The sequence below is a fragment of the Podarcis erhardii genome, assembly GCF_964252035.2.
Source record: "Podarcis erhardii genome assembly, chromosome: 17".
NCBI classification, from domain to species: Eukaryota; Metazoa; Chordata; class Lepidosauria; order Squamata; family Lacertidae; genus Podarcis; species Podarcis erhardii.
Window position 1 is genome coordinate 13107351 of NC_138515.1, and position 24214 is coordinate 13131564.

The window sequence follows — 24214 nt, forward strand, 5'->3', positions numbered from 1 at the left end:
TAAGGGGTGAGATGACAGAAGTTTATACAATTATAAACTTGGCATGACATGAGAAAATGGATAAAGTTTTTCCCCCTCTCTCAAAATACCAGAACTCGTGGACATCCAGTGAAGCTGGACGTTGGAAGATTTAGAAGACATAAAAGAACATAGCCAGTGAATAGTTTTGTTTCTTTTGTTTTTGTAAACAATAATTGGGAATACAGATTCTTAGAAATGGATTTATTTCACAAACTTTCTTACAAATATTCAAAATAGTTGTGACCCAACACAATAGTTTAATTACTACAGAAACTGGTTGACAAGAAGCAACTCATTACCACCTCACTGTATCCTCGAAGCACCTGTGGCCTCTTTGAGATAAAGAAGACATCAGAAAAATTCAAGTTGTCCTATGCAGAGTACAGTATTCCTGGGACTAACAAGTCATGTTCGTTCCTACTAGTAGTAACACAGCCAATACAGATCAACTGTGCGTTGCAAAAAAGAATTGATTCTTAGCACTTGACTCCATGGTTTTGTGTCGATGAGAGTAGCCAAAACCTGAAGCTGTGCTTTTACCCAGTGCATAGTTTAACTATGGAACCCCCAAAGGAAGTAATGATGGCCACCAACTTGGATGGTTTTAAAAGATTAGACAAATGCATGGAGGGAGAGGTCTATCAAAGACTACTAGCCTCAGTGATTAGGCTCTGTCCTCCACAGTTGGAGGCAGCAAAGCTTCTGAATACCAGTTGCTAGAAACCAAAAGCCTGCTTGATGGTCTCCCACAAGCATCTGGTTGGCCACTGTGAGAACAGGATGCTGGAACAGATGGGCCACTGGCCTGATCCAGGAGACTCTTCTTATGGCAATTTCAGACATGAGGATATAACTCTCTAGGGTGGACAGATAGATTTGCAGGGATCCAGCCCCACAATCCTTAATTCAAATTCTATTTAAGTAGCTGCATTTTTTTCCAATTTTTTTGTTGCACAGGACTGACTGTGAAAATGGTAAAACTTTAAGCCCATGAAAAACACATCTTGTTTATTTCAATTTCCAGTATGCATTGCTATGTATGCTGGGTTTTATAAAATGACATTGTGATTTCTGTTTGCCTCTGTCTATGCCAACTGAAAGCTAATTCTAATAATAATAATAATAATTTTCACCTTTAGCTGCAGTGTCTTTTCTAAGTTTTCAATCTTTCTTTCAGCTATTTTAAGCCTTCTTAATTCCTCTGACTCTTTCAAAATGCTCTTTGGGGACAGAGACCTTGAACGTTTCACAGGTGGTTCCTCGAGAATAAAACAAGGACATGGTTGAACTGGTTGGAACACCGGATTATGAAAGACATGCAAAATTAAAGAACAAGTAATTTTGAATACTAATAATGAATTATAAAGAAAAAAAATCCTGCATGGAATACCAGAGAAATAACAAGCAGAATTACCACAGCGCTACCACTAAAGGTTTCTCTGTGACTCGTTAATGAGAATATTCATTTACATTTACATTGTTTCTTTCAGAATAATGATGTCCCATTAGGGAAGACTAAAGGGTTATAGACTCAGAAATGCAAGAAACCTCATTACAAAGGAGGGGATAGAGGCTGATCTAATTGCTCTATAAGGGTCCAAGGTTACACTTGATAGGACAACCAGAAACAAGAGGGAAAGGATTTTTTCCCCTTTGAAATAGTTTAACACACTGTGAAGTTGAAGGAACAATATGCTTGAGGAATATAAATACAACAGACAGTAGATCTTATACCATAATGACCATATGGTCATTAACTATAATATGCCTAACTAGAGACAAGAGTGTGTGTTTATATTATGTGCAGCTTTCTACGGCAATCTGGAGAAAGGATGTGTGAAAATAGCACTTAAACTGGGCAACCTTCTTGCTCGTACCATGTCATATGCCTTTATGTAAAAGGCATGAAAGATTCAGATCAACTTCACTGAATTCCTAGATAATTTTGGTTAAAAGGCTGGGCAGTATCTTAATACCATTATGGTGCACTTAATAGTTTAGCAGCCTAAGATATATAATGCTCCTTTAGCTTCTCCAATTCTTTTATTTTGTAAAACAAGCAGCAATTGCAGTGCCTTCAAAATTCATCAGTTTTTTAATGACACAAAAGAAAAGAAATAGTGTTCTGCTGTTGTGAAGGCAAGTGGCTTGTGGACATGAGTACTGCCCGGCCACAACCGTAGTATTGTCTCCAACACTCCACGAGAACTGTTGAGTGTGAACTGGCCCACAGATCAAAACAATAAAAGTTACATTGATTTCTTTATCTGCCTGTACTGAAGGCTTAGGATGGCAGAAGCACTTCTCTTGCTGTCCCTAACCTGATATTCTATGACCACTGTTCATGTTTTCTCAGCATCCCTGGTCCCTCTGAAGGGGGCACTCATGACACCTGGTGAACAGGGCTGAACTCTAATGCCTACTCTACATCTTCCAAACATTTGCATCTTCCTTGCCACTTCCAGGAACATAACTGCAGTCTAAGGTTGATGCCCTCTTGCCAAGTGTTCAAGGTGGATGTTGCAGAACTGTACCACCAACTCACCACCCTTTCTCTGACTCTAGTGAATCAATCCACATTTCAGTAGGAATTACGTAGAATTGTACTTAAGGTAACAGATGACATCAGGTTGACTATTCTGGCAGAGTGCGTTTCTTGCTGCTAATGCATTGCTACGCTATATAAATCTTTAAGAACACTTTTATGCTTGTAGCATTGTAAAGGCTATTATAATAAGATCTGTAAAGTGCCATGTACATTGATGGTGCCGAACAGATTATAAAACACATTGCACAGGCCAAAGAGCACAGGAATGGAGAGAATTCTGAAGAACATTTATGAAGTCTTCAATAGAATAGAAAGGTTGACGCAACAAAACGAGTTGATGTCGGTGCAACCCCCGATGAGGTGCAAATGTTCCATGCTAGAGGCTTTCCGGGAGCAGGTCAGAAGTGGGGAAAAGGTTGCTAATAGAACTACTGTATAGTTTATAAGGGTCGCTAGAGTGGCATAACTAAGTAGATTCTGTTATACCACAGCTACTGGGCCACTTCAAACATTAATACAGTGTGAGACAAAGAATGGCCCCCAAATTTGTTGCCCCATTTGCATTTTTTTTTCAGGCAGCAGCAGCAGCAATGGCAGAGGTCCTCTTGTCAGGTGCCTCTTGTGGCAGATGCTATCTCCAGCGGCAACACCAAAAAGATTCCAGGGGGGTGGGGGTGGGGGTGGGAACAGAAAAGGCAATGTATATTTCTGGGTGAGGAAGTTCACATGTTAAAATCTCTGAACTAAAAGTATCAGTATATGTTAATGGCAGGAGTCTAGTAACAGGAGGTGGCAAGTGAGGGCGAGCTCCTTATTTGGGGGGCACTTGCCTCCTGCCCCCTCCCTCGATGCTACCTATTTCCTACCCAGAATGCCTCAGATACAGTGTTGTCCCTGAGCATCCCAAGCAGAAATGGCAGCTTACCCCAGATCCTGGGCATTCTGGCGGGATAGGGCAGTCATTGCAAAAAAAAGGTGAGTCTTAGTGCAGGGGAACATTTTCCTCCAAAATTGTTTCAGAATTACTCTGTGTCCACAGCATTTGTGGGACGGGGTGACAAGAGGACATCCATTGCAGCTGTATGTTCTACCTTTAAAAATAAAAAACACCGTCGAAATGGTGCCTGATTCACTTCGCCCACAGTTTTTAAACTGAACCTCCTTCTACAGTATTTCAGACATAGAACCACCTTAATTGTGTCTAATGGTTCCAAATTAGAAAAATTTGGGATAGTAGAAGGCACCACTTCTTTCACGGGGGTCAGAATGATGAAGGAGTCCCTGTTTGACCACATATTTGTATCTTTACAAATTTCCTAGTTTCAAAATACCACAGGATGTTGTTGTATTGGCCATCAACTTCTATGGCATTAATATGGGAGTAAAAAAATTCATGGTGGGTAAGGCTATCAGTTATTAGTAGTCATGATGGCTGTATGCTATGTCCAATGTCACCAGCACGACAGAAGGGCTCTTGAGCTTGTATCCCACTTGTGGTCTTCCCATAGGCATGTGGTTGGTTACTCTGGAAAACATGATGCTCGACAAGATAGGCCTGGTCTAATCTACCAGGGCTCTTCTTGCAAGCTTCCAGGTATAATTCAAGATAGTTGTTCTGTTCTGACCTATAGACTGCTATAATCATTGAAGCCCTGTATCTGAAACATATCTTCCTTCCTCATGATTGTGATTAATATGACTACACAAAACTACTTTATTAACAATACTATCCATGCAAGAAGTGTGAAGACTAGTGTTCTGTGGAGCTGCTTCACAATTAAGAATAATCAGAACCAATGAAAAGACATATTTTGGCGGGTCTCTTGAAATTAGTGTTATACAGGTATAGGTGGGATTATTTTGATGTAATACATTTTGTTTTTATTTTTAAATGACATGATGTAACAAGCCCTGAACATCTAAGAGCAGAGAGAAATACAAATTCTAATAGGTAAAATAAATGGAAAATAACTGAGTTCAGATTCAATAATTAATTCTAAAGATAAAACAACACCAGTTGTACAGAACTCCTAACTCAGCATTTATATTAATTGCAAACTTTTAAATCTCAAACTCAATTTCTTAAGTTCATCTGTCTGAAAAGAATGGGCATCCTCACAAACAGTATCAAGTAATAAATATTCATCTTAAGAATCCTACAAAGAATTGAACCTTTAAATAATTTCATTAAATTAACAATCCTTTATTCAGTGTTTAATAAGGTAAAACTTCCTACTCCCAACAGTTATTTTAACAAGTCTTTGGCAGATAATAAAAACACTCTTCGATCAAGCTTCCAGAATTATAAGTAGCATCGACAGTTATTAAAACTGGTATTATCCGAGTCCCAGAGCAAAATGTCAAGCTTTGCCAACCTCATTTTGACACAAATACACAAGGCAATAAAGCTTTCCTACCTTGTATTTCTTCCCAGCCTTAACACTGATGCAATCCAAGAAATCTCTGCTGCAAAGGCTATGATCTGCTAGTGTATGATTTGCTCTTTTCAATTTTTCTTTCAAAAGCTTTATTTCAGATTTTTGTGATAGTATGAGATATTCTAGCTCACTTAAAGAATACTGCTGGAATTCCTAGAAAACAGAAGGGCAAGTACTTTGGAATATTTGGGGATAAAAGCAAAATATGAATACTGCTGCCAACATACTATGCTTCACATATTAAATCAAAAAGTTGCACACCAAAAGACCACCTTTTATAGCCGGGGCTGGGGTGGAATAAAATAAAATATTCAAGTGCAATTGGCCATAGGGCTAAGTTCACTAAAACATTTTTTTTTGGATTGTACCTGTTATGATATGAACTGTGCTCATAATGATTTGGATATTTCCCACAGGCATTTAATTTATTTAATTCAATTCCATAGCCTTCCTTATCCCAAGGGAACAGGACGGATAACAATATGCTAATTATAAAACACTGAATATATATTTTTTAAATCCCACCTTGATCTATACTAACACTTTCACCTATCCTATCTTTGGCATCAAAAGTCAGTAAAAGAAACACTTTACTGCTTCTGGAAGGCACTTAATCACGGGGAAGTGTCTAAGGAAAAGGAGGTCCAAAGTTACAGTGCAACTACTGGGAATACATCTCTTAGTGCCTTTTCTGTCCTGGCTTAATACATAGATGACACAGTTGATAGGAGCTCTTAAAGGCTTCAAAAGCAAATGGGGTGAAGATGACTTCCTATTTTGGGCCCATGCCACTGAGGCCTCTGTAGGTCATTGCCAAGGGACGCGGGTGGCGCTGTGGCTTAAACCACAGAGCCTAGGACTTGCCGATCAGAAGGTCAGCGGTTTGAATCCCTGCAGCAGGGTGAGCTCCCGTTGCTAGCTCCCTGCTCCTGCCAACCTAGCAGTTCTAAAGCACGTCAAAGTGCAAGTAGATAAATTGGTACCACTCCGGCGGGAAGGTAAACGGCATTTCCGTGCGCTGCTCTAGTTTGCCAGAAGTGGCTTAGTCATGCTGGCCACATGACCCGGAAGCTGTGCGCCGGCTCCCTCGGCCAATAAAGCAAGATGAGCGCCGCAACCCCGGAGTCGGTCACGACTCGACCTAATGGTCAGGGGTCCCTTTACCTTTACCTTTGCCAACATTTTTAATTGAAAAGCAAAAAGGCATTATAACACTGGTGTAATGCACTCATAATGCACCCCTCACCATGGCCCAAAAGATGGCATAGCAGTTTTTATCAGCTGAAGTTTCAAACCATCATCAAAACACAGGAATCTGTGTTGTTTTGATGCACAAACTTATAGATATACCATGGGAGCCTTGGGATTATTCACCATGAAATGTGTAACACAATTCTAACATGTTTGCTAGCAAAAGTTCTAAACCTTCTCCATGTAGCCCATTATGACAATTGCAACTCTAGAGAATACAATCAGTTACAACGTGACAAAAAGTGAAACACAAAACTGCACATCTTCCCAAACCAGAAGGTGACAATAGTGGATGCCTCAGCAAATGGCTTTGATTTTCAAACCCTTAGCAACTATCAAGCGACTCAAAAACCCCAGCCCACTTCAAGGGTTGGAAGTGAGTCTTGGGCTTACAGAAGTAACCACCAACTCCCTCACCAGGCAAAAAAAAAAAAAAAAAGGTTGCACAAAGAGACTCTACTCTCAATATGGATTTGTGCAGCACCAAGGCAGAAGAAGTAGCATCTGAGAGTGTGGTGCTGATAATGCCAAGGTTGCAGGTTCAATCCCTGTATAGAACAGCTGCATATTCCTGCATTGCAGGAGGAATAGATGATCCTCAGGGTCCCTTCCAACTCTACAGTTCTCTGATTCCATGAATGGAGCCCCTGTCTGACTACCATGTATTGAAAATGGGTGAATAAATTGTTCCTACTAGTTGGAAGCTTGGCAATGCATTTACTTCCACTGTAGCGTATGAAAAATCATTATGCAAGCCTCAATTTAGTTCTGCTTAACTTGGGGTTGTTTTTCTAAACTTATTCTTTGTCGTTGGTTCCTCTGACCTGGTTCACTTTTATCTGCTCTCTATCTGTGGCAGATTTTAATCTGGATATTATTGGCTGCATCCATAAACCATTCTTGTGCGTACAGAATTGTGCTGCGGCACACAGGTATGGACTATACAAATGTCAAATGTTTCCATGTACTGCAGAATTTGCCCTTCAATTTTTTCTTTATTAGCATGCTATGTCCAAAGAACTCAGTTAGCAGCTACTGGATGAGACATTGTAAGGTTTAAGGTTTATGTAACTCAGGTTTGGATTACGTGCTCAGATTCCTAGGCAGCAAAAGTAGATATTTACTTAATTAGAACTTCCTTGTAAATGAACAAATGCTACCACTATGCTAATATATAAAAGAAAAAATGAAGTTACTAGCCTGCAAAGGAAATTACTAACCTGCAGGGCTGGCCCAAGACATTTTGGCACTCGAGTTGAAACAAAAAATGGGTTCATTCACCTGCAATTAACTCCATGCACCTGACTATACCGAATTACTATAGTGTATCTACCAGGCAAGTTGTGAAACACAAAACAAGTTTGTGTTAAAATCCTCCATCTAATTTGTACTTGCATGTGCAGTTTTTTCCAGTTTGTGGTTCGTGGAGGTGCAGCAGGTAACAGGCTCCTCTCCCTGAGCCACCATCTTGCTATTTCCCTCCTTCCTCTGAAGTTCCTGTGTGGCTCTAGCATGTTGAGAGCCCCGCCTCAGTGTGATCCCTTCACTGGATCAAAAGTAATCTGTAGATAGTAGTCTTTCCATCCATGGAAGGCAATCTGGATCCACTCCAATGTGTAGCCAACAGGAATACACATTCATATGTCAAAAGTGTGTTTCTTTTCTCACAGGGCAATACTGCCAACTTGTCCTAATAGCTCAAAGTAGAATACTAAATAAAAAATAATAATTCCCAAAATAGGACAATTCTCCTACTTGCTCATTTTATAACATGAAAATCTGCCTCAAAAAGAAAGCCTATATGATCACACTGCATTTTGTAAGACTAGATGGACTAATGTGGGTGATTTGCCAGAATTGGTTGAATATACTCTTGACTTTCAAAGTTGGCACCTGCCTGGCATGGGTAAGATGCATACTTTCACTAATCTATAAGGACTCTTAATTGGATCTATGAATCTGAGTGCATGAGGGAAAGCAGAGGCATGTGAACCAATGGTAGGTTGTATGTGAATCAACCTAATAAGGAAATGACATTAACAAGAAATATGCATATAGTTATGTGTACAGCTCACATGGCAAGTTTGCATTGAACATATAGAGAAGATGCATTGTATCTAACTGTGCTAAGATAAAAGGAAAAATCTCACTAATTGTTTTTCTTAGTTAACACTGCAGTAACTTAGTTTTTATACAAGTGCAGCTAGCAAGTTCGAAGGAAAATCAATTTTTATAAACATCGTAACAGTATTTACTACACTATATAGTGAGGAATAGCATCAAAATTTGTAATTACTAGGCATAGCATACAAGCTGTTCAAAATATAAGGCCCAGCTATAATGTAAGTACCATTCTGCCTTCCTCCCCCAAAAATTCTTCTCCATCTCAGAATGATAAATCAGATTTGGTGATTAGGTGATCTGAAAAGCTGGAATGTGTAGAAATTATTTACTCTTAACTTCTTTTGGGTCTTGCAAGCCCTTAATGTGGTTATTAGGAGGGGAGAGAATATGTCAATTTTGTTTTCTCTTGGTTTGTCATTTTCCAGTCTTAAGTTCAGGTCTCCACATGCAAATTTTTGAAACACATATGCACATCCACATCAGGATTCGAATGTGATATTCTGCTAATATACAAACCTGTATGTATCATTTTCCCCAATATACACATTTTTGCAGAGCAATTTCCCCAAATATTTTATATATGCATTTCTGTACACATTATTACTAGGTTGGATAATTGTGTTGTGAAATTCGGGGGAAATGCAAATGTCAAAGGATGGCTAGCTTCAGTCTACTTGTTGTTCCAGAAGATACAACTAGGTATGTTCACCTTTAAATGAACTCTGAATTTAGGGGAGGCTGAATTTTCAAGGTGCACTCTTGGTACTGTGGAGTGAAAACAAGGCAACAAGGATGGGGATCACACTACAATTCCTAGAAGGCAATACAGAATTTTCAGAGAAATGGGGCACTCATCAGGGAAGCCACAGCAACACAACTTTATAGACCATGAGAACATTCCATAACACAACAGAGCTCAGCCTTATTGAGCCTAAAGACATCAGGATGTGATGAGCTTAGCCAATTTTCATCTACATCTTGGAATCTTCCATGTCCATGATGAAGAATGCCCAATGCAGACAGAAAGCAGGGGCGGGGGACGACTCACAGAGCTCTAATTTCATAATGAATTCTGTATGATTGTTGCATATGGCCATAATCCAGAGTCCACATGCCAGACAGTTCGGCAATACTTGGACACCTTTCTCCTGTTGTAGCTTAAAGCCCCATGTTAATGTATGGGGTGCCATCTGGACATTTGTCTGTGACTATCATTCTAAGTCCTTTCCAATGCCTCACTGAAATCAAAACTGCAGCATTAATTTCGCGCTAAACTGTTCTACATATTGCTGACCATATTATCAGTGCTAGAGAAGACTTTCAAACAATTTTGTTGAATGCAGTCAGTACTTTACAGAGACTCCAATTAAACGCCTTTCCACGCCATTTTAAGTATATTTTGCACGCTCTTTCTGCAATCAGCACACTGACACCTAGATTGTGTTTTCTAATCCAATATAGTAACACTTGTGTATGGAGCATCTTGCCTCATATGCAGAGTCGGACCTGGTGACCTTAAGGTTTCCTCTGGGGTTACCAGCATGCAGTTGTGTGATACGGTTGTATATTAGCTTGGGAAGGCAGAGTTAGTTTGATTAGGAAGGAAAAGGTGTTGTTTGGCTCTTCCGTCTTACTGTTGCTAACAAACACAGCCTTATAAGCCAGCTACCCCAAAGTGTGCAAAACGGTTACACTTCTGTCACCAGTAGAAATCAAATCTTGCACAGTAACGGAGTAAACCAGGAGCGACGCTTGTTATATATTATCATCTCTATACATTAGAATCTCAATCATACTCAAACAAATTCACCAAAGTGTGGTTTTCAATCTGCTAACTATGCATTCCATAATAGCCTGTAATTATTAAAAACTGACAAGAAAGCTACGCCACCTGTGTTTATGTGAAGCCAGGTAATGAAAAAAACAACAACGCTGTCATCACCTCTCAATTCCTGATTGCATTATCAAAACTGTAGCTGAGTTTGGCATCTGGGTGTGACCTTGTTAACTGCTAGGGTAATTAAATTTATTCTATTGGGAAAAGGGATGATAAATTATTAGCAAGAAGATTTTGTTCACATTTTATTAAATTGGCCTGTCAAAGGGTCGGCCAAATTATCAAGGGCCTCATTTATTGGAGGCCAGCCATATTGCCACATCTGTTACAATTATTTATAATTTCAGCAGTTGAAAACCAACTGAGTTAGGCATCCGCCATGTAAAGTAATTTACAAATTATCTGATGAGGGTTTTAGCTTCTCCCTCATTTCTAGCCAGCAGAAAGCCGCACTGTAATTACAGAACACGATTAGGTTCTTTGGGGAACTTATCTTGCACTCATAGCCATAGTAAGATGCCGCAAGAACATATGGAGGAGCTTGTGCTGCTACTCCCTGAAGCTCGTGACCCGCCTGCCGCTGAGCCCTCGAGTTGAATTTGAATGAGAGTGCCATGGCTAATGTTCTACACATGCACCATTTATGCCACAAAACAAATCGGATCACTGTTAATTATGAAGCAGCTATAATCAGGTCTTCACATCTGTGTAATGTGAAGCGCAGTAGGCTCTATTCCAATAATGTATGACTACCTTTGGGTCGCAAATTGTGAGCCATATTGCCTCAGTAGTAGTTACTGAATTCAAAGCAACTCCTTTGATAAAAGCCCATCACAGGGATATTTTTATCCAGATTTGTTTTTTAACACAAGCTCCTCTTTATCAGCTATTGACCAGAACTGTTAAAGCATATGGCAAAAGTTCATTAATGAACGGGAGCACACAGCACTCTAATTTAATGAAACCACTTGAGCCATAAAATCAGATCTACTTAATTCTCTCTTCCTTTTTAGTTCCTCTTCTGCATCTAGCCTAAACCCTGAACTCTTAGCACAATATCATGAGCAACCCGAATGGGGAAAAAAGCGAATATATTTATAAAAGCTGATTTGTAAGAGGATCCATGAATTCAACAAAGCAACACTGACAAAAAAATAAGATGTTACAAAAGTTCTTTTTCCGCAACATTATTTTTAATATAGAGCAACATAAATTATTAGGGCACACATCATTTGTATTTTAAAGAGTATTCTCTAGCAGCTGCTTTCTAACAACAAAAATGCTCTTTATTCCGTGAAAAATCTTTCTATGAAAAGCAGCTAAACAAGCTGCACCCAGATGGCAAACCAGCTACAGTTTAATTAATCCACTAAAAGCCATTCAGTTTTCAGTAAGGGTAATGTAATTTTGAATAATTGTAGGGGAAAAAATTACTAAAACGTTCTTAAGTTTTATTATAGCGGCATGAACACTGCCACTATAGAGTAGTTAAAGTTGAGTTGCTGTTTCCATAATAAAGCCCTGCACTTTCCCATTCTTACTGCTTGCCTTTGCTTTGAGTGGGAAATGGATATTCGCTTTGCTAGCTTATTAAGCATATAAACATTTAAGCTTCACCAACAAGTCCTGAAGACAGAAACTTCGGATACGGCACTTTGCTACTGGCTTGAAACTTCTTACTGGATAACAGAATTCAGTCAAAAGGGCAGGGGTGGGGCTTGCATGCTAAACCGCTCCTAGGGATGGTAAAACCCAACACTTGCAACCTTTTCAAACTATGTTTCCTATTGTGCACCTTTCTACATACAATAATATGTTGCTGATGCACTGCTCCCAGCAGCCCTGTTACCAGAGACCCTCCGCATTTATTTGAACATGGGATGTTCCTTACCTTGCAATAGAGAACTGTCTATGCATTCCACCTATGCAAACATACCACGTTGCTGGGTTGGGAAGCTACTAAATTCAAATAAAATGGTTCTAAACATCACATGGCTGCAACCGTAAATAAGAGGCAAAGGTCAGTAATGCTTAATATCAGCCTTGTATACAGCACATTTAGCTGAATACTGTCTCTGCAAATATTTTGCTAGCAATGTGAATGAAGTTACTGAAATGAAAGCTAGAGATGATAACTCTTTCTCTCTCTCACACACACACACACGGGTTACTATAGGGGTGCTTATGCAGAAGATAAAATGAGTATGGATTACTCAAGAACATTATCCTAAGAACTATTATTTGAATCAACAGGATTATCATTTGCATTTCTCAAAGGAAATAAATACATAAATAATACTCATTCCACGTGCTCACAAACCGCTGAGTAAATTTCAATATTTAGGTTTTTTCCAAAAGGACGGGGTTGAAACAGGAAGGACAGGGGGCAAGAATCATAGTTGATTAATCTTATGGGTTTAAAACAATTGATTAAAAGAGGCACACAATTTTACCTGAAGAACTGACCACTTTGAAGAAGGGAAAGGTATTTTTGTTTTTTACATTAAATTCCCATAACAACCTTTTAAAAAAAACAAAACAATGCAGGAATATGCCAATTGATCCAGAATTTCAAAATTATTTCAGGAGAAACAGCAAGTTTGTTCGCATTTTGTGGCCAGCGCTGCTAAGCATGGGCCAACTCAAGCGGAGGGTGGGGGGGTGGCAGGAAACTGGACCAGGGAGAGGATGGTGCAAGTCAGGAATGGAAACTCTGGATGACCACCACCCAATGCTGTTAAGACTGCAACTTCCATCATCACTGACCATGCTGACTGGAAGTTGGAATCCAGCAGCACTTAGAAAGCTACAGGTATGTTATCCCTGGTGGAGAACAAAATTAAGCCTGGAAAATTGCTGTTTGTCTTCACAGCAAAATGCCGGTCATGCCTAGTTCTGCACCATCACAGAGCACCAGCAGGTGGAATGTCCTGTCTTAGAAAATGCATTCCCTTCTGTATGAGAAAATAAGCGAAATGCCTCTCCAACAACAGTGTCCATTCTTCTTGATTTGCATTCAAATTTTTAAAAAGCCAGCTACCCAATTAATTGGAAGAACACTTGAACGGACTGAAGAGTGCGTAATCAACCAGTTGGTGGTATTAATTGACCAAACGTTACACCCGCAGGATTTAAAAAGTTGGTCTTCCATTGGAATGTGGAGGTCTCTGGCCTATATGAACTATGTATGAACTATGCAGCTGTGCAACCTTGGTAATGGATTGGATGAGAGCCAACAAACTGAAGCTCAATCCGGATAAAATCGAAGCACTGTTAGTGGGTGGTTCTCCAGAGGGGAGCTTGCCTGCTCTTGATGGGGTTACACTTCCTCGGAAGGAGTGGGTACATAACTTGGGGGTACCCCCTGGATCCTTTGCTGTCCCTTGAGACTCAGCTAGTGGCCCAGCTATTCCCCATTTTGGGCAGGGATAGCCTAACTTCTGTCACCCATGCTCTGGTAACCTCTAGGTTAGATTACTGCAACATGGTATATGTTGAACTGCCTCCGAAGGCAGTTCAGAAACTTCAGCTGGTGCAGGATTCGATGGGCAGGTTACTCACTGGGGCAAGAGTATATTACAGTGGTACCTTGGGTTACATACGCTTTAGGTTACATACGCTTCAGGTTACACACTCCGCTAACCTAGAAATAGTGCTTCAGGTTAAGAACTTTGCTTCAGGATAAGAACAGAAATCGGGCTCTGGCGGCGCGGCAGCAGCAGGAGGCCCCATTAGCTAAAGTGATGCTTCAGGTTAAGAACAGTTTCAGGTTAAGTACGGACCTCCGGAACGAATTAAGTACTTAACCCGAGGTACCACTGTACACTGATCCTGGCCCAACTGTACTTGCTACCAATTAGTTTCCAGTCCCAATTCAAAGTGTGACACATGAAGCCATAAATGTCTCAGAACTACAATACCTCAAGGACCGCCTTTCCCCATATGAAGTGACTCAGACCCTGCAATCATCACCTGAGGCCCTTCTTTGTGTGCCCCCTCCATGAGAGGTCCAGAGGGTGGCAACATGAGAACAGGCCTCTTTTATGGTGACTCCCTTTTGTGGAATGCTCTCCCCAGGTAGGCTCACCTGGCACCTTCCTTACATATCTTTAGGTGCCAAGCAAAAACATTTCTCTATAACCAGGCATTGGGCTGATCAAACATTTTATGGCCTTTTAAATGTGTTTGTGGGAGTGAGGTTATTGGTTTGTTTTTGTTTCATTATGTATTTTGTGTTCTCATTTTTTGTGTGAACAACAACAACAAAACAACGCAAGTGCTGCAGAAAAACTTAATTTAGTTGATGCTTGATTGTTTCATGGGTGCATGGTGTTATATCTACCAGGTTGCTCACTTGGACAGTGGGATAATTAAAAATACTATTTGCCAACAATTTTTCTCTCACCTCTTTTCTCTGTTTTGAAGGACTTTCAGGTTTTGAAAACAGAGAGCTGAGAGCCTGTTGAAGTTGTTCTTCCAGCTGACTGATATGTCGTTCTTTTTCAAGTAGTTGGTTCTGGAGAGAAGCTTGACTTTGCCGGAGCTCCAACTCACTTGCTTTGAGTTTCTCAAAACATATGGTCAATTCATTGTAAAGCTATTTTAAGATTTAAGAAATTTAAGAAAAATTTAAGATTTAAGAAAAAGTGTCATGAACAAGAGCACATGTTCCTAAATATGCAACTACTAGAGTGTGAAATCTAGCAACAAAATTCAGAGAACAAGTATAATTAAAACCATTTTCAACCCTTGTAAATGCTGATCCCACTCTGCCAGATTTCGTTTGAGACAGAGTTCCAATGCCTTTCATCAACACATAGAAAGAAAATGCTTGACACTGGAACTGTAGTGTACTACCTATAGTGTACTTACCTATATTTTACACTAAGTAAATCTACAGAAGCTATTCTGCATAAAACTATCTTAGATGTAACAGCTCGCAACAATATTATCCCATAAATCTAAATTCTACACTACTAAATGAAGGCTATAGGCCAAACAAAACATGACAGAAGCAACCATTTCTATCACATTGACATATAAATTGGGTGGGTCTAGTTTTTATATCGAAAGGTGACAGCATGTGAAAGGACCTGAATCCACCTGAACTTAAATCTTGCTGTGCTCTGGCACACTTCCAGTATCAGAACTGCCCTGGGAAAAAAGAGCCGGAGATTCCTAGAATGCAGGGACGGAAGGAAGAGGGAAAGGGACAGAAAAGGAACTTGCCTCTGCAAATATCTCCTACAGAAATTAGACCACATCTACTTTATTCATGAATGGAACAGACACAGCAACAAGACAAAAGCAACCAACATTTTTTGCCTGCCAGAGCTATTTTGGTCCTAAGAACATGAACTCAGCTTTTGCTCGATGGTTACAGTTTCACATGTCACGGGTTATAGAAAATGGATGGGTAGGGTTTGTGAATGCAAATGATTTTTTCTAGTTTCTATTTAATATTTGGCAAAAATAATAATACAGTTCTCTGTTAATTGAAGCTACTGTATAACAGAATACCATTTCCAAGTTCTTTCCTGCACCACAGCAGCTTACTGTTATTTACATAGCAGCTAAGATGATCAGGTTTCTCTAAGCCATCTAACTTGTCTGGATAAAAATATTAAAGAGAACAAAACAAAACAAAACCTGCAGCCACCCAGCAATGCAAATGTCTACATTTGCAAAAGGTCCAACAAGTTTTCATCCTCCAAATGGCTGAAACCAGATAACAGACTTTATATTCCCCTAACAAATCAAAAGTGCAGTATTCCAAGACAACTGTCTCCCTTGCATTAGTGTGCTGGCTGGAAGAACTAGATAAGGACTTGTCAGCCACTCTATAGGCAAATTCACAGAGGAAAAGTCTTCTACATTTCCAAATGGCATTGAGCCTATCAGCATGTACGTCCTATGATATATCGTCCCTTATAGCAAGATCAATGACCTCTGTTAGTGGTCAGATAGCTCATATGCCCAGAACCTCAGGTCATGTGACTCACTGGCATATCATTTAGGAAATAATGGAATTTGCACAGACAGACCAAGTTTATTAGGTCACACTTGATCCTGTGGCTTAAAAGCTACTGCAAGCTGCCTTGAACAAAAGACGATAGGGTATAAATTGAAATAAATAAAGCTGCTCTGACAAACTTGCTGCACAATTCTGCATATATGCCTACTCGGATGTAAGTCCCAATGAGTTCAATGGCACATACCGTAATCCCAGTTGTGTGTGTATGGGACTGCAGCTCCAGGAGTGAAGGCAAATGATTGATAATCTCATGTGATATACACAGACACAGAAAGCTGCCGTATACCATGTCAAATGATTGATCGATCTTCCTTTGTATTGTCTACCCTAACTGGCGGCAGGTTCAGGGTTCAGATGGGAGGCATTCCCAGCCTGACATAGAGACACCAAGAGTGAAGCCCTTCCCTGCTTCTGAACAATACAGTAGTAGGCTGTAATCAGGCTGTGAGTAAGCAACTGAACGTTTGAACATTCCCATATGCCCAACATAAAAAAAAATGAACAAACAAAGATGAACAAGCAAACCTTACATGTCAAAAAGAGAGGCTCTAGTTACCCGAACCTTTTCTATGATGTGTTAGTATTTATATATCCAGGATTTGTTTTTTGTTCTTTTAAATATAGGAAATATTCAGTCTAAAAGTTTTTATGCATTCAGACATTTTTGGTAATCTTGAATTCTTGAAATGCACGACATAAATGCATAGTATGATTATTAATTCTCCACCTATATTTTAAATTTGGACAGTCTTGCACCAGATTAATCACATGAGCCCATTCACGCTTGTATCATGCTCTTAGATATAACATCTTGAGAGGCTTATAAATACATATCCAGACATAACTACAATGGAAAACATCTCCAAACTCTCAGGCGTTTTTGTAGAACACAGTCTAACCAATGATCCCAAGTTAGAAAAACTGGATGTAGGCATTCACTTCCACACTAATATCAAGATGGGCTACACAACACTACTTCCCCTCAGTCCAAATATTTCAGGTTAGTGGGTTTATGGAAACTCATTGACATCTATTTTATACTGTATTTATAGCTCTTCTTCTCAAGAAAAGGAATTATTTTCTAAAAATGTATACCAACTATTTCACTGGTCCCAGACACACCAAGTGCTCCAGTAGCATGCTGGTTTTAATGAGACTCAATAGATTTATCCTCACCTAAGACTCAAGGTGGTGAGTCTTAAATCAATACTAAGGATAATAAGACAACAAGAGTTTCTCGGTCTCCAGACTACCTTATCAGCACACTCTGAAATTTACAGTTTAAAAGTTTTGTTTCAAAATGCAGCACTTCCCTTCAGCGAGGTCTTGGCTGCCTAGCTATTTATTAATTGGTCTGATTGAAAATCTCATAAAGGAAAGCTTTCTCGATGGTCCAAAAGTAACATTGTTTGCTCCCAAACAGGAAACTAAGTTTAAATCCTAGACCACATCTGTGTTTCCTCTATCTACAGAAATTGGGACCAGCAACACGGATAAACAAAGTGTCTTCGGTGTACTCAATCAAGTATTGTTTTTCAAAGCTTGCTCAAATGAGCTTGATAAACCCGAAATGAACTTGACCAGCTCTCCAAATATAAATCCATGGTCACATCATTAGCTTGAAAGGACATCACACTTGTTTGTCCGAAGCCTAGAGAAAGAAGGAGAACAAAAACAGGCTTGACTTTCCAAGTGGATCAAGAGAGCAGATTTTATAAGGAATGAAATGGATAATTAAACAATCGGTCTGTAAGCACTTAGAAAAGGATGCTGTGATAACTAAGAGCCTGAAAGAGTTTCTCAAAAACAGGTCATGTCAGACACATCTTATTTTTTTGATAGCGTTACCAGCTTGGCTGACAGGGGAATGCAGTGGATGTAACGTATCTTGATTTCAGTAAGGCTTTCAACAAAGTCCCCCATGACAGTCTTGCAGAGATGGTGGTAAAATATGGGCTAGATGATATTACTATTAGTGGATTTGTAGCTGTTGACTGACCAAACCCAAAGAGTGCTCACCAATGGTTCCTCATCATCCAGGAAAAAAGTAAGAAGTACCACAGGGTTCTGGCGTTGGCCCAGTGTTGTTCAACATCTTTATACAGTGGTGCCTCACAAGACGAAATTAATCCATTGCGTTAGGCTCTTTGTATAGCGGTTTTTTCGTCTTGCGAAGCAAGCCCATTGACAGCTTAGCGGATTAGCGCTATTAGCGGTTTAGCGGCTTTTAGCGATCAGCTGTTAAGCGGCTTATCAGCGGAACAGCTGATAAGCGGGTTAGCGGCTTAGGAAAGGGGGGGGAGGGGAAAAAACCCACAGGAACTTGCAAGACATTTCGTCTTGCGAAGCAAGCCCATAGGGAAATTCATTTTGCGAAGCGCCTCCAAAACGGAAAACCCTTTCGTCTAGCGGGTTTTCCGTCTTGCGAGGCGTTCGTCTTGCGGGGCACCACTGTAAATTACTTGGATGAAGGAATAGAGCAGATGCTAGTCATTATTATTATTTTTTACACTAAACTGGGAGGGACAGGTAATACTGCAGAAGATACAATCAGGATTCAAGATGACCTTGACGAATTGGAGAACTGGGCCAAAACTAACAAAATGAATTTCAATAAGGACAACTGTAAATGCAGACAGTTACGCAGGAAGAAGAAGAGTTTGGATTTGATATCCCGCTTTATCACTACCCTAAGGAGTCTCAAAACAGCTAACAATCGCCTTTCCCTTCCTCCCCCACAACAAACACTCTGTGAGGTGAGTGGGACTGAGAGACTTCAAAGAAGTGTGACTAGCCCAAGGTCACCCAGCAGCTGCATGTGGAGGAGCAGAGACGCGAACCTGGTTCACCAGATTACGAGTCTACCGCTCTTAATCACTACACCACACTGGCTCTAGGAATAATCAGTTCCACAAATATAGGCTGCAGGACACCTGGCTTGGAGGCAGGACATGTGAAAAGGATCTAGGGGTCTTAGTAGACCACAATATGAACAGTGTTGATGCACCAGCAAAAAAAAACAACTAATGCAATTCTAAGCTGCATCAACAGAAGTACAGCATCCAGATCAAAAGAAATAATAATACCATTGGGGAGGCATGATTATACCTTGCATATGAAGACTGCTGATTTTGACAGGTATTTTACTTTTCAGGCTGCTGACATATTTAGGTTTTTGTAAACCTTCATTGGCTTCTAACCTGCTGTCTCTGTTCCTAATTTTAATTTTAATCAGTTTTACACTGTTTCTTGTATGAGATGAAGTGCCACATAGTGTTCATTCTGCAGGAAACTGAACCTTTTAGTGTGGTAGCACCGAATCCTTGGAACTCCCTTCCCGTTAATATTAACCATGTGCCTTCACAATATTGTTTTCAACGCCTACAACCCCCCCCCCCCCACACACACACAGCAAGCCCACCCAAACATGTAATTTTGGTGTGCAATTTTAAACACACAATTTTATTAAGTATAACTGCTTTGAAAATTCTAGGGTTTTTTAATGTAAGTTGTTCTACATGTTCGTTTTATTTGTTTTGTAAATGAATATTTTAGATTGTCTTTTATAAATCTCTGTTCTATGTTGATCAGACCACAACTAGAATACTGTGTCCAATTCTGGGCACCACAATTTAAGAAGGATGTTGACAAGCTGGAACGTGTGCAGAGGAGGGCAACCAAGATGATCAAGGGTCTGGAAACTAAGCCTTAGGAGGAGCACTTGAAGGAGCTGGGTATGTTTAGCCTGGAAAAGAAGAGACTGAGAGGAGATATGAGAGCCATCTTCAAATATCTCAAGGGCTGTCACATGGAGGAGGGAGCATGCTTGTTTTCTCCTCCTCTGGAGGGCAGGACTCAAACCAATGGCTTCAAGTTACAAGAAAGGATATTCCAACTAAAAATTCAGAAAAAACTTTCTGAGAGTAAGAGCTGTACAGCAGAGGAACAGACTCCCATGAGAGGCGGTGGACTCTCCTCCCCTGGAAGTTTTTAAGCAGAGGTTGAATGGCCATCTGTCATGGAGGTTTTAGCTGAGATTCCTGCATTGTAGGGGGTTGGACTAGATGACTCTTGGGTCCCTCCCAACTCTATGATTCCATATACATTTTCTTAATTAAAATAAACAGACAAAATAAGAAAAAGAAACACAGCAAACTGGTGCACACTGATTGTGCTATATTTTTCCGTATGGAAACAGGAGTGTCAAATTATTTGTCCTCCCTTCCTCAGCTGTAAAGAGAAAGATGTCAATAACAGTGTGGTAGCCATGAGGCCAAGGGCAGTGATGGAACAAGCTATTTGCCACTGACCTTCAATGACTACTCATACAAGTCCAACCACATATTGCACTTATAGTGAAGGTGACACTTTTGCTAAGCTTTCCCCTTGTAAAGAAGGAAACGCACTTTCGGAGCGCCTACATACTTTTTGATATGATATTGTTTCAGCTGTGTGAGCATCTTCCTGAGTTCTCAGTACTTTTTGCGTATCCATATTGAGAGCCTGAAGCTGCTGGATCAGCTCTGCCTGCTGTGCTGCATGTTCAGTGTTTTGTTTGTAGAGATTCTGCAGCTCCTGCAACTCCTTCCTGTGCAAAGCAAGCAAGAAACAAGAAACTTGAGTAAAGAAATATTGCAATCATCTCATTTAAACAGTTATGTTAGCTGTTTTTAGGTGAAAATCTTCCACTCTCATCTATAGTTTCAGATTTATTGAGTGATAAGAAAGAGTGATAAACTAAAAAGAAAAGAAATGTAAACTGTAATGTCAGTTTTCATTTTAATTCAACAATATGAATGGTAACATAAATGGTCTTCAACAAGTTCTCACAGAAACACTTGCAGTTCTCCTTTCATTATTCAATATACTTTTTAAAGCAAAAACATAAGAAGGGATACATACAGGTGACTTTCACTGTTTTTATTCATACCTTTTTTGATTCCTGATAAAATATGCTTGCAGTGAAAATGTCCTACTAAGGAGTTTATGTAACAGAACACATAACAAGGGGACAGTAAGAACTAGTCCAAAGAGGTGTTGTGAAACTTCTTGTGATGTTTAAGGAATTTGAAAGACCCACCTTATATCAGGCCAAAGACGGGGGTAGAATTCAACGTAGTGCTAAGCAGATCACTCTGCCAGTGCAAACATTTCTACTTGTCTGAAATCAATAAACATGACCATGCTAGACCGAATAATATTAACAGGTCTATTCTGTGTAAAACTTTGTTGAATACCACTCAAAGAAGGCTTAGCTTTTGAATTTCTGATTTTCCATTCTACTTTATAGCAAAAATGTTTAGCAATTCAGAATTTCCTATGAGAGCAGATATGTGACCATTAAAAGCACAGCTAAAAACAGTGGTTCAGTTTGATTTATATATTTTGATCTTGCTTTTTATTTTCAGTATTCTTTGTATCTATTTAGGATCTTAAGATTTTAAAAATTTAAAATCTTAGCTTCTCTTTATTACAGAGGAACAACATTTTGTGTAGATTTACCGTATGAATCAGATACTTAATGCCATTAAAATGGCAAGCTGTTTACAGAAACAAACAGACAGAAACATTGTTATGTGTCCATTTAAACCCAAAGGAGGAAAGAAATTCAGATGACAGGGACATGAATTATGTAACAGAACAAACAGAAGACTCAAGAGAATTAATATGCTAACAGATAGTTGACAAAATAATGCCTTTTACTACTGGAAGAATGGAAACATATGCTAGATGCTCAGTAGCATAAAAGCAGCCAGTGGAAATTATGACTCCCTACTAGTGCAACTGTTAAAACCTGTGCGGCAATGTTATGCACTAGCTACAGTTTCTAGGCTGCCTTCAAGGGTAACCCATATGGTGTGCATTACAGTACAGTGGTACCTCGGGTTAAGTACTTAATTCGTCCGGAGGTCCGTTCTTAACCTGAAACTGTTCTTAACCTGAAGCACCACTTTAGCTAATGGGGCCTCCTGCTGCCGCTGCGCCGCCAGAGCACGATTTCTGTTCTCATCCTGAAGCAAAGTTCTTAACCTGAAGCACTATTTCTGGGTTAGGAGTAACCAGTGTATTGGTGGTGCAGACTCTCAGTCTCCCTGGCAACCTCACCCAGCTCTATATCTAGATGTTACATGGTACTGGGGACAAGGAAGAAACCTATGGGACCCCACAGCGTAACTGCCACGAGGGCCAAGCAGAAGTAATCCAATGCTATTCTCTGGAAGTGGCCCTGTAAGGAGCAGCAAAAACACCTTAACCCTGTGACCCCAACCATTGGATGGGGGGAAGGGGGGTGATTGAATCAAAAGCCGCAAGGCCAACATACTTGAACTCCCCCATCTCTCACAAAGCAGGTGATCAACCAGATTAACCAAAGCTGTCTTGGTACAAAGCCAGGCTAAAATGGGTGAAGATAACCTGTTTTTTCGTCCAAGTACATCTGAAGCTGCACAACCACAACCTTCTTGAGGTACCTTGCAAAAGTAGGACTGCATTGCCATGTAATACAAGAGAAACTGTCTCCGACAATTCTATATTGACTATTTGGGATGGCTCTTTTCACCCTTGCTGTGGAACATCTTTCACAGGGAGGCTAACTTCAGGATATCATTTCAGGAACAGGGAAAGGTCTTTTTTATTTTCCAATGCCTTTTAATTGACTGCTAGTTTTTTAGGCAATTTATCTTTACAACACATTTTTAATCTGTTCAGTTTTACTGGATGAATTTTTAATTAAACTTTATTGTAGGCTGTCTTGTAAACCTACAAATAGGAAGGTCTATAAATACCAGAAAAGAGCACTTTGTGCTATGAAAACTTATGCTACAATTAGTCTGTTAGTATAGTATTTAAAGTGCCACAACAGCCTTTCTTTCAAATAACCAATTCTTCAAACTTGTATTAAACTTTGGGGTGTTTCAAACTCAGCTGGGAAGTCCCATGGTGCTAGCAGATGTGAAAGCAACACAGCAAAAATCTGCCTATGTGCAGTCCACTCTGGATTATATTCATGGCCCAACTTGTACGGTGAAACTATCTTGTGCACAAACTGGATGTGTTATGCCAGTTATAACTTCCCCAACAGTGAGAGGTCGCTTGCTTAAAACACCAATTACAAGTATATCATGTGCTGAGATTCCTGGCACTGGTATAATGTGGTCTGCCCTGCACTTCTGAATGTTTCCATTCTGTATTGCTTATGATCTCCTTGGGGGTCCCCTAAAGAAATGCAGGTAATAGAATGGAGGCTAGATTAGCGTTAGCTATTGATTTGAGAATGATGAAACCCACTGGACTCTATGCTGATCTCAAGTTTTCAATATCCCCTCTCCTAATTTAACTTTGTGGAGTTACTTCAAGCATCTCCCTGTTTAAAAATGATTATTATCATTTCTCACAAAAAAACCCATGTATTATAATTTGCTCTTTCTGAAGCAAGTATCTGCTCTCAGGTGCTACAACAATGCACTTTAATTAAATTAACATTTCCCTGATGCAGATACCAATGTCAGTAAGATCTGATACCTAAAATGGAATTATTGCCCTTTCTCCCCACTTCTGAAATTTGCCATGGAGGGCACCAGACTGGTGGACGAAGTGAGGATTTTCTATGGTGTGTGTGTGTGTGTGTGTGTGAAAGAGCTTTAGGTCAGGCAGCTGCTCTGTTCGTTCCCACAGCTGCTGAAGTCAAAGCCTTCTCCTGCCGAGCGAACTTTCATAGAAAGCACAGTCATTACATTGTAAGAAGAGATAGAGCAGCCAAGCAGCAGGGATGCTGCAGTTGATCACAGGATACTTTTCAAAACCTAGCAGTTTTAATGGAGCCTCGCGAAGACTATAAAAGGAAGAGACCTCAAAGCTCACAATTCCAAGCATTTATCTGCAAATTTCAAGGTTAATGCCCTACAAGTAAATGTCTAAACAACAAAGCAGAACAAAGGACCTGAGCATAAGCGACAGGGTTG

General features: G+C 39.9%; 1 protein-coding gene across 3 annotated transcripts in view; it reads right to left on the minus strand.

Annotated features, from left to right (window-relative positions):
- CNTLN (centlein) overlaps positions 1-24214 on the minus strand; it is a 166914-nt gene that overhangs the window by 97789 nt on the left and 44911 nt on the right. For 2 of the 3 annotated variants that reach the window (XR_014152056.1, XM_081844811.1), the window contains exons 7-10: positions 20679-20841; positions 14625-14816; positions 4987-5160; positions 1155-1280 (exon numbers count right to left, since the gene is read on the minus strand). Coding sequence is in view for 2 of the 3 variants with exons in the window: in XM_081844811.1 (XP_081700937.1) it covers positions 1155-1280; positions 4987-5160; positions 14625-14816; positions 20679-20841 (655 nt within the window). In the remaining variant the exon portion in view is untranslated. The remainder of the gene's footprint in view (positions 1-1154; positions 1281-4986; positions 5161-14624; positions 14817-20678; positions 20842-24214) is intronic. The other variant, XM_081844812.1, reaches the window with a different exon arrangement.